Here is a 12,173-nt window from a genome sequence, read left to right as displayed (position 1 = left end):
GCGTACACTCTGCTTATTACACACACAGGGACACGCAGCAGCACACAAACATGTCAAATATTAAAAATAAAAGGATTACAATGTAAAAGATTATAATTGTGTACATAAAGATATGGTGGAATCTGGCTTGTCCCGTAGATGGTCTGCTTGCACGCTTTACCCTTGCGCACGAGCAGATCCGTTTCCTCTATGGAGACGCGTTTAGTCTTTCCACTATCAAATTCCGTCATGTAAATAGAGAATCCGGCAAGGCGTGAGCGCAACTGGTTTTTAAAGGGAATGGGAGATGAGACTCTGATTAGTTTATTGCACGTAAAGCCCAAAACACCCATTACTCATTAAGAGAATAGGGACAACCCTTTTAGACCATGTGCCTGGCGCACCAACCATTTTTCCCTTTGTTGAACTAGCAAAAGTGGATTCGGACACGTCCTAAGTGCAGTTGCACCATGCGCTCACAATTTACTCAATTTATATTTATATCAGCTGCCAGAAGTAACTTTTTTTTTACCTTTCCTTTCCTGGGATCATAAAGGAAATCAGATGTCTGTGAGAATCTGAAACAATGTACCAATAATATTCTCTGTTACAATGTAAAGAGGCAATAAATGTATGCATTTTTTAAATTACCTTTCTTGATCTTACGATGGAAGTTAATGGCATCCACAGATGCCGTCACAATGTTGGTCTTGCAATGACGGGCAGCAACAATCCCTGCAACCTCATCCATGAGCTTCATTGTCACACCTGAGGATGGCAGATATGAAGATGATTCACAATCAGTTCTCTACAAAAAAAAAAAAAGGTCAGGACTGCCTGACTGATATTCACTAGAATCACAGTGTTGCTACAGGTGAAATGCTATAATTTAAGGATAAAAGAGAACTAACAGCATACTTTCTGCATATAACAGCAGCAGAGACATAAAAGCTAATGCAAGCTAATAGTCAAGAGTCCATTTTATTATCCTCCTCCATCATTTTGCTGATATGGCATTGCATGGCAGATATTGAATCTGAACATACTCATTTTGCGGTGAAATGTAAATCTTGAGAATTCAATTACATAAAGCACAAACAATACAGCACACTACTGCTTAGTAAGCGCTGTAATAATAATCATATAACATTGCACAGAACACAGCTGGGACAAAGTTCAGTCCTTTATGAATTATACATCTCTCTAGGCAGAACAGGTCACCATCAGTCTCAGGAGAATCAGGCCACTGAATCACAATACCTGTCTAACTTGGAAAATTCACTATTTCAGTGTCTAAAACCATTCCAACAGGTTTGTGTGAGGAACATACAGTATAAAGGTTGATAAGTTGTTATTCTCTAATAATCTTTAGATTAGCCTGAACTCTAAACTCTCATTTGGGTTGCATTCAGATCGAGATCATTGTCGATTCACAATGGCCCATTTGACGTCATTGACACCACTGATAGGCTACCAAACGCCACTGGTTCTTACAAGTGTAATAGCTGAACGTGACATGCAAGTCTGAATGTGCAGAGTGGGGGATAAGATTTGAGAGCTGCAGTAGCAAATGAGGATTATCAGTGAATGATGAAATTCTAGGTTTTCCCCACACAAAGCTATCAGATGGCTTCACAAGATTCAATGTAGCACACACATTGTATGGACTATTTGAGAGCTTTTGAGAGCTTGACAGACCCACTGTGAACTGGAATCATAAGGAAAACAGCTGTGTGAAGATTCTACAGAATTTCTAGTTATGTTCCACAAGAAAAAAACATACAGTCTAAGGAATGACATGAGGGTGAGTGAATAATGCCAGAATGTTCATTTTTGGCTGCACTGTTGCTTTAAAATCACTAGCTATGTTTACATGGTAGTATTTATATGTACGCTAAATAAAGTTATTGGGTTGATCTGCGCGTTTTTAAAGTCAAAAGCTTTTTGACGAATTTTTTACAGCACGAATAAACAGAGATATTAGACAGACACTGTGTAATAACAAAACCTGAACTGGTAAGGTAATAACTTGTAAGGAATAAGGTAATAATCCAATATTCAAATAAGCAAAAACGAACACATAGAACATACAAATATTGGGTAGAGCACTTTTACATACGTTTTAGTACTGAATGAAATACCAACATTTGCATACAACATTTATCCTGCAACAGTAAATGGATTTTACAACACTCATGTTGCAAAGGAAATTACAAGTGCTGCCTTAAAATTTGGCTAAATCTTACAGTGAATTCATCAATTAATATGCCTCTTTTTCCAAAAGCATTTTTGTGTCAGGACTGTCAATGATGCCTAAATACTGCTTAGGTAGGCAGCTTCCAAGATTTTATAATAGAGCTAATATGTCTTTTAAATGCAAGCAGAATGCATGTAATATAAGGCCTTTAACGGGCATTTCCATTGTTGCAGGACCTAATATAAAAGGGTCACCATCATGGAAAACATGATTTTCCTTGGTCTTTTGAAATAAGGAGTTCAGTGTGCTATGTAGGCATGAAGGATGTGCCATCAAAACCGCGCAACCAATAGATGTCTTAATCCTACTATGTTTCACTGATTTATGCTCGTTATCAGTTACTTATGATGTATGAAGTAATGTTACATGAAGATGCTAATTCACCCGTGCTAGCTCTAATCACTTATCAGTCGGTGTACAATGTTCATAGTTATAATGTTTATATTGTTTAATGATTCATGTTGATAAATAATGATAGTAAATGCGATGGAAGATGTTATTTTGAATAATGTGGGTGACAATGTAAGTGAATATGCTGTTTGATATATCATGTGTTTATGCCTCATTATGTTATTGTATGAGGGGAGCAGCCTATAAATCAAATCAAATCAAATCAAATTTATTTATATAGCACAATTCATACATCAAAGCAATTCAATGTGCTTTACAAAGAAAAGTAATAAAAAAACAAATAAAAACATAATAATAGTACAAGATACACACAGACACAAGAAAGATTAAAGAGATTTAAAAGATGGGATAAAAAAGGCATAAGAAACTGTAAGGCTGAACAATATAGCTCGGTTTAAGAGCTCAATCATAAGCACGTGAAAAAAAATGTTTTTAACTTGGATTTAAAAATCAACACATTTATAAAGTTGTATGTAAATGATGGTAATATATTATGATGTTGCTGTTATTAGAGTACTGCAGAGAAACCACACACATACTTAACCACAATCATACCATCCAAGTCTACGGCAGCTGATATGCACCCAGTACACTTATGAGCCAAACCCACTCTGGTTAAGGCAGGACTCACTGACCGTCCCTCAGGTTTCTCCTCTGAATGTGCTCAAACTGCTCAAGATGCATTATATCACTCATATCAAACCTCGCATGCTTATCTGCAGTCCTCCCAAGGTTCAAACTATGCTAAAGAGATTTATTCCTTCTGGATGCCGCAAAGGAAGCCTCATCGACTCTAAGACCTAAGCCCATGTAAAGGCTGACTCCTCCCTCTGAGGCACACCAGTGATAATAAATCAGTTAAAATGAATACTTTACTCTGTGGTGTTATGACAGACACACCTGATTCACTGCGATCTAAAACTAGCCCCTAACAGCTTCAGGTAGCCCTTCGCTACATTTGTGGTCCTTCGAGCCAGATCACAGCTGTGCCGAGTGTAAGACTGGAAAAACTGGAAGAACTGGTTGGGGAACGACCACTCCTCGAGTAGACAAAGGACCTTGCTGGAAATTAACATTTGAACTCCCCCTTGTGCACTATTGAGACAAAAGTCTCACCTCACCTCCGAGTCATCCTAATCTACATTACATTTCATCTCTCACCCTTTCTCTCTCTCATGCTAAGATCACCTGAATTCACCCAAGAATATATATATAGTTTAATGTGAATGATTATCATCGAGTATTATACATGTTTAGTATCATTTGAAATGTCTCAGGGTGACTGGTACAAATGTCTCATTTCCAAATAAGTAAAACAAAAGGTAATAAGGTTTTTAAGAGTTTAGAGATAACAGGCACACAAGGAGGGTTGGTCCCTAGGCAAATGGTCTCATACCCCCAAAAGGTGTAACCTCTAAATGCAAATTTCCATTGTTAGCACATGTTTCCATGTGAAAGAGGTTCTGTCTATATAATGAAATGCAGCAAAGGGCTTTTGGCCTTTTTGTAACTCAAGTTGGCCCATGATGCTAAGAGTGACCAAAACTCTTAGCATCATGTATTTAAATGTTAGGTTCACATCTTTTCTCTTTATTCTAGAGCATTCGATGTTATTGTATTGTTTATCCTTGAACTGATTATGAAATTGGCATGATACATTTACTTGACATTAAAGTTAAAAAGAAAAAATTACCTGAGTTAAAAAGAATAGTCAAACATTCGCTCACTTTTAATGATGCACAGATATCATTTAAACCTTTTCATTTATGGAGTCAGATGAAATAACGAGAAAATACATATGAGAAAATGTATTGCATTTAATCAAAAATACTTTGCTACGAGAAAAGACAGTAACACGTAGAGACCTTCCCTGCTGGTCGGATGCCGGACTTCGGGCCGATCGAGCGCGAGTTTACAGGTGGTGACCTAGGCGCCGTGATCTCGCAACACAGGCGAGCAACGTCCTTTCCAGCAAAGTATTGGGATTTTAAAATCAACAAGAGGTTTGAACATCTTCTCTTTCTTCCACCATTGTGGTAAGTCAATTCTTTTTGCCCTTTTAGAAGTGTTGAGGAATAAACAGACACATCCTATATATACACATTTATAGAATGGGTCGGAATACCCAGTCAGATGGACACCGATAAAGTCTGATAAAACTTGAGAATTAGACACAAACACACGGCAGGGACATTCAACAGAGTAATGAAGCATTGTGGGCCCCACCCACTCTGCCCAAACGTCAGTTAAGAGATCTATCCTATTTGAGGTCAGTGCAACCAAAAAGATGTGGCCCACCACATGCCAGTCCTGCACCACACATGCCTAGAGGCGAAGAGTGGAGCTCACAGCCTCGTGTGAAGTGGAGTAGGCTCCCCAAAGCACAGGATGATTTTGACCTCTAGCTCTGAGGAGAGCTTCAACGACACAAGCCTAGGATGGCCATAGTGTTGTCAAAAGTACAGACTTCGGTACCAAGCCTGCTAACAAACACTCCCATGTGTATCTGTGTAAGCGCTCAGTGAAGAGCATCATTGAAGTGCGTCATTGAAGTATATGTATGCACAATGGGCAATCAGAGGTGTTTACGATTCCGCTCAACAGCGCTCAAAGCATCACATTTTTAAAACTTGGTACCAAAGTCGGTACTTTTGACAACACTAGATGGCCATATACCCCTTTGCCCTACACTGAGGAAGGAGCAGAGCCGAGCGGGCTACACAGAGAGAGCATGCAGTACAGTTCCACCTCACCTTATGAAACTAGAAGGGAATTGTAAGTTAACAACCTCAGCCAGAGAGCAAGTAGCAGTGCAGCAGGATCAGACCTTGGAACAATGGCCAATGCCACCCCTTCTTTTACCGGATGACTCCTTAACCCTAGAGGAAGAGGAGTATGACGAGGGACTGCCCCCTCCACAATGGGCTTCGTCTGATTACCCTCCAATGTCTGCGGCTGCCGAGGAGCAGCAAGTGGTCATCGTCATAGACCGAGTAATGAGCGAGCTACAGCTCATGAGGGACAGTGTAACGTCCAGCATCACAGCCAACACTCGTCCACATTTTACCTCTCGGAGCCTGAACCCCCCTCAGCCTAGACGAGGTCCTGAACAGTATGAAGTCCGATCCCACACCCCAAGGCCAAAACCCTACTTGCCAATCTCATGTCAACAGCCCAGTATGTATCACACCGAAGCGGGATCCTCAACTCAGCCAGGCCTGATGTGAGCCAACCATATCCTGCCCGAGGCAGACAGTTCTTGCTAGTATCAGCGACTCTGGGAGGAGTACAGGGGGCCGGCGCCGAAAATTCCTCTCTTTGTCCATTAGGGCGCAATGGAGTTCTCTAGGCTGAAACTAGCCTTAGCAAACCTGCTACCCATTGAAGCTACAGAGCTTTTCAAGTATCAGATTCTTGTGGATCATGTGAAACTTGAAGAGGCCTGTCTCATCGTCGACTCCATTATTAACTCAACCAGGCCTTACACAGACACCATGGCAGCCTTGACCGAGAAGTTCGGCCAGCCGCACCATGTAGCCTTGCAGAGGATCGCTGCAGTTATGGATTTGCTAAATCTAACACCTAAGCCCTGCAGAGTCTTTTGGATCGCAGGAGTTACGGCGGGTTACCATTGACAAATTTGCTGAGGGATATACCTAAGGAGCTCCTACGGAAACGTAGGACTGCCCCTTGTCGTGTTAGGAAGCAGGACAAGAGAGGCGGTATCAGGCAGCTTATCTGAAGAGCCACCACACTACCTCTGCCGCATGTGTTACTCTGCAATCCTCACTCCTTGCGGAACAAGATGGATGAGCTGTGCATACAAGCTGGAGTTTGCTATGAGTATCGTGAGTCTGGATTGATGGTTTTTACAGAAACATAGCAGTGCGATGGTGTACCACATAGTTTAAGTATGTCGGTAGTATATCATGGGAACACAACCCTTTTGTGCTGATGTCATTCTAATGATACATTAGATTGACCTTTGTAATGACCCTTAGATTATTCCAAGGGTCATTAGATCAAAAAATCTTAGAATGCCCCATTTTCCAGGGAATATTAGATGACATAACTAATATGGCTGTAAAATATATTTTCATCAAAGCACCATAACTAAATACAGTCAAAAGCTGTGAGAGAGTTAAGTATTGAAAACTTAGAAAAACCCTAAAAAATGGATTTATTTATTTAGCGCTTTATACAATACAGATAGTTTCAAATGATCTCAAAATGATTCAATGATGCAAACAGTTAATTCTGGCTGTTAAGCAGCTCTAAGAGAAAATAGTATCATTGTTCACCTGAAGTCAATTCCGTTGTAAAGATAATCAATTATTAAATTAGTTAATTTCATCTACAAAGCAGTTCTTCAGAAAAACAGTGCTGCAGTCATCAACAGCAGCTCAGTTCAGATCTCATGCAATAGCGTCAGTGCAATCAAATCAATAATATTGTTGAATATTTAGAGGGCCAGCAGATAGCACAGATATAGAACAGAATGACACTCCTATATTTCTATACCGAGATTACTTCTAATTCACAGAGCCATGCATGTTTTGTAAGCTCCCTTGATACTATACAGGCAGAGACTTGACTACTTGAGATCACAGTATATGTGCTGGTTTTAGCAATGGACCCTGAGGACTCTCATCTCCAAGTGAGATTCCTCCAATTTACACTTGGCACTGAAAGCAAACTCCACCCCCCAAAACTCTCTCTTGACAATTTGTGGCAAAGCTTCTTCCCAACTCTCAGCTAGTGAGAAATCACCATCTCTGGATATGCAGTGGTGTAAAAATATGGCAGAAGCATGAAATGGCTATGTCATAAAAGGAGCCCTGTCTACCCTGTGTTGCAAACCATGGCCAACAAGCATGGTCTTTCTAGTGAACCTGGTTGACCAGAAAAGTAATTAAAAAGAGCGCTGGGAGTACCAGCCCACCAGAACCCTTATTCTGGGACATCAGCATCTATTCCACAATATATGCAGGTTGGTACAGTCATTTTAGGCTCTGTTTCCACCTGTATTAAGATGTATTTTCAGTGGTTTGATCACAAGTGGTCAGCCAAGAGACATTGCTGTTTTTCACATGTTATTACCATGTTTTAAATGCATCTCCAGATTTGGATTTAGCTGAGAACCTCACTTCTTATTATGTTACACCCTAATACACCACGGCACTTCCACAGGAGGCCAAGTGTCACAAGTAAACACTGGAGAATCAAAAGGATAAGTAGGGCAAAGAACAAACTCATGTAATTACTGTTTGTTTGTTTGTTTCATGCATTTATGGCTTTTCTCTATTCTGTTGTTTTCACCTACCCAAATAAAACCAAAATGACCAAAGAATTACCATAAATACAAGCATTTCAATTTTTATTTCAGTATCATAAGGATAACTCCTCAATATTATGAACAGTGAGACTGTGCATTACACTTATTTAAATTCATGAAAGCTCCCTCTATCCGTCTCCATCTGCCTTTGGTAAGGTGAAATGAAAGTCAAGCTGACTCACTCTCATGATGGGCAGAGAGTTTTCGCCATTGCAGTTGAATTATGAAAGCGACATTTGAAACATGCTTTTCTTTTTTCCTGGAGTTATTTATAAGCCTCCATTATTGTCAGTCAAAATGATTTCTATCGGCTGCTTTGAATAGACAAATGCATCTAAACTTGGTGGAACAGTAAATAATTTGGTGAAGTGTACATCTGAGTAATTCAGAATATCTCAACCACTGGTTTTTCATCAAGACCCAGATATTACATTGAGTGACGACCCAACACACATCTCTTGTACAAAAATAAATAAATAAATACAAAAGAAACACTGACATTTATAATATTATCATTGATTATATAGATTCAACAACCTGCTACACTGTCAACATAATATTGACTAAATAGGAACATTGAACATCATATTTTTACATGATTTATTTTCAAACCTCAATTAATATAACCTGACTATATTATGTTGGCATGTTGTCTAATATGACAGAACAAAAAAAAAGTTTTACCCTTTTCATTATTTTGATATTCTAAAATTACATGAATTGCTGCATTTTGTTATTTGCATTTACTATTTTTCATGACCTACCAGCTAACCCATATACAAAAGAAATATATTTGAAATATATTTTCAGTATATATTTTGGAATATATGCAAATATTTGAAATTGGCCCAATAAATATATTTCACACTTAACATCATATATTTTTGTTATATTTCAGAATATATTTCAATGTATTTTTTTCTGTATGGGTCCCCAAAAGTGTCAAAATATATATGGCATATATTCCAAATACATTGAAATATATTCTGAAATATAACCAAAATATATGATGTTAAGTGTGAAATATATTTATTGGGCCAATTTCAAATATTTGCATATATTCCAAAATATATACTGAAAATATATTTCAAATATATTTCTTTTGTGTATGGGAAGAAACACTGATTTGTAGCCCATTTAGTCTTTCAAAAAAGCAACTTGTCAATAGGACACTTTTATACTTGCTAAAGCAAATATCGGTCTGTTTGCAAATGGACATAGTGGCAAGCAAACCCAGGGCAGCAAACCTAAGGGTGCTTTAGATGCACAGTCAAAGAATGATGTAAGATTCTGGGCACTCAATGGAAAAACAGCAATTAGAAAGCCAATCCCAGAGGAGCCCAGTTTGCTGCTAGCAAGCAGTTCAATTATTAGATTTCTTGTGACAATTACCCAAAATGTCTCCCCTCTACAGGCTGAGCCTAGAGTCACAGTGATAGATGACTAAATATTCCTCTTCAGCTTAGCACTCTTGATGTTCTGGGTTTTTTTTGTGTGGGTTTTTTTTTTTTGTCTCATTCTCTCCACTAAATTCTCTTCACTCTATACCAACAGCATATAAAAAAAATCCACAAGCTCTTTATTTCAAAGTATTACAGCCTCTCTCTTTTTCTTTTAATCACAATGGTACAAAAAAAAAACTGCTTCATAATGACGTGTTACCATAGAAACGGTTTCTGGGATATTTTAGAACATCCTCAAAAGTCTGGAGAGAAAAAAAATCCCTGTATATTTGTACATTGTATGAGTACTTTCAGCTGCTCTAGAGTCAGCAAGGTAGCTTGCGTATACAGCTTTACTGAATTTAATGCCTTTGTGAGTCATAGTGAATTTACTTGTGGATGTTGAACACATCCTGTAATAGCTGTCAAAAACTTGACCTACAAAAAATTACTTTAGATAGGAGACTACAAACTAATTTAAAAAAAAAAGTAATTATGTAGCATATTCAATAGTTGACCCAAAAATCTATTATTCACTCGTGTCTTTTCAAATCCATAAGCTCTGATTTATTTTCTTTAAAGTCAAGTTAAGTCAAGTCACCTTCATTTATATAGCGCTTTTAATAATATTGATTGTTTCAAAGCAGCTTTACAGTAATAATAGAAAATTAAAGTAACAGAGATTGTTTTGGCTTTACAGCAGCTCGAGAATTAAGTTATTGATCAGCTGAAGTTAGTTTTTGATTGATTCACTTCCATTGCAAAGATCATTAAATATTAACTTAGGGGTCGCTTACACACCACCGTTTTAACTGAAAACAGAACACTTTTAATGTGTTCTGGCCGTTCATTTGCACGACAACAGTGTTTGGTGGCTCAAGAACGCAAACTTTGAAATTTTTACACTTTGAAACTTCAAAAACAAGAATCTGTGCAAACGGTGACAACATGCACATGCATATTATATGTTTAGTCTATAGGTATATAAAAGCAGAACTTCTAAAAGAATCTTCATGTAACTTCAGTACAATAGTTTTACAGACTATAAACTGGCATGGGAAAAGAGCTGGGAAAACATTCTTCAAAGTTTTTCCTTTTGTGTTCCACAGAAAACATTGGTATGACATGAGGGTGACTAAATGATGTCTGAATTATCAACAAGCTTATATTTTTTGCACATAGGTACAATGTACATAGAAGTGTGTAATTTGAGTTGTAAAGTTGACTGGGTGGATGAACTTCTACCTCTGTAATTAATTTCAGTAATTTATTTGCATCAGTCTTGTAATGTTTATGGTTTTGCAAACACTTATGCATATTTTAAACATTAATTTGCAGTGCTGCAAGCTTGCCTGCTGGGCTTTCATTTTAAGTGCATCACATTTTCCATTCAGATAACGAATTGTTGAATTGCTGCTGAATTGCATTTAACCCAAAATATTACTTTAAAGTGCCCCTATTATGCCATTTTTAAGGTTCCTAATATTGTTTGGGAGTCTCCTACTACATGTTTACATTCATGCAAGGTCAAAAACACTTTTGTTTTCTCATATTACACATTTAATATCTTAAATATTCTTAAACGATTTGTTCGAAGCAGTTCGATAGTTCAGTCTTTCTAAATCCCTCTTTTCTGTGAGCCTACTTTGCTCTGATTGGTCAGATGTCCCAGGCTGTTGTGATTGGTTTACCTCTTACAACAAGATTCGGAAATGCAACGCCCATTGCCAAAACTGAATTACAGCTCCGAGGCTTATCAATTCTCAAGAGATTGTATAAGCTACAATGTATGGACAAAAACATGGCATCTTTTTAGAGTCCGACGATGAAACGTGAAGTAATCGATCAACCAGACACTCAATCGCAAGCACGACTGGAGCAGGATGTTGAAAACCTCTGCTGTCCAGCCTAAACAAACTTTGTTGCATTATATTCCTGTTATCACTGTAAAGCTACTTTGAAACAATATGTATTGTAAAAAGTGCTATATAAATAAAGGTGACTTGACTTGTACAAAGACCTTTTTTGCCCTTCTTTGACCTTTGTTCAACTATGAACAAAGAAAAATGGCTATATCACTGTTTGACACTGTTTTTTAGACAGCAGTGGGCTAACAGCAGAACTACAACGCAAGTTAGCCGGAGACCTACAGGTGCAATGGGTGTACACAAGATAACATATAAAACTAGGTATTTTGAACAATCAATAGAAAATATAAACATCAATTATTAGTCATGCTTGTGATTCTGAGGAGTAAGCTGGTCCAAATAAACTGGGTACTGCCCTCTCTTTTAAGTGCAAATGTTTTACGAATCCAGCATTGAACTCCCAGAGATTTGAGAAGCAGTCGTCAGTAAAATGACGGGATCACAACAAAAGATTGCGATTATACTGTTGTGGTGTAGTTGAAAAAATAAATTTTAACCACTGATCCTTTGCACCTTTTTCATTCGGAAGTGAAAATAAAACAAATTTACTTTCACGGTGTAGGACACACCATCTTCGACATGATGTCTTCACACTACAAAGCTACAGTGTTTGTGGCCGAGTCAAGATGTTCACAGTTGGACAACGTACAACGTAGGCGGGCATTATACAAATGTATTTTCTAGTGACATAGAACCGTAACGCAGTGAGATTCGAATTCCAGACGACTCATTTTGATGGTTCAGATGATGGTTCAGATTTGATTCTTTCTTTTGGGAGACAATAACTTTATTTATTGTGCACTTTCGACTTTACAACTTTG

General features: G+C 38.0%; 1 protein-coding gene across 10 annotated transcripts in view; it reads right to left on the bottom strand.

Moving 5' to 3' along the window:
• The window catches only part of acot7 (acyl-CoA thioesterase 7), a 159,519-nt gene that overhangs the window by 78,198 nt on the left and 69,148 nt on the right, over window positions 1-12,173 (bottom strand). For all 10 annotated transcript variants that reach the window (XM_084087414.1, XM_084087417.1, XM_084087423.1 and 7 more), the window contains one exon: window positions 631-747. In XM_084087414.1, coding sequence (XP_083943540.1) covers window positions 631-747 — 117 coding nt within the window. The remainder of the gene's footprint in view (window positions 1-630; window positions 748-12,173) is intronic.

This window comes from Abramis brama (genome assembly GCF_963993115.1).
Source record: "Abramis brama genome assembly, chromosome: 16".
Classification (NCBI taxonomy): Eukaryota; Metazoa; Chordata; class Actinopteri; order Cypriniformes; family Leuciscidae; genus Abramis; species Abramis brama.
The sequence above is the reverse complement of the archived record's forward strand: the minus strand, read 5'-3'. Positions and strand labels throughout refer to the sequence as shown.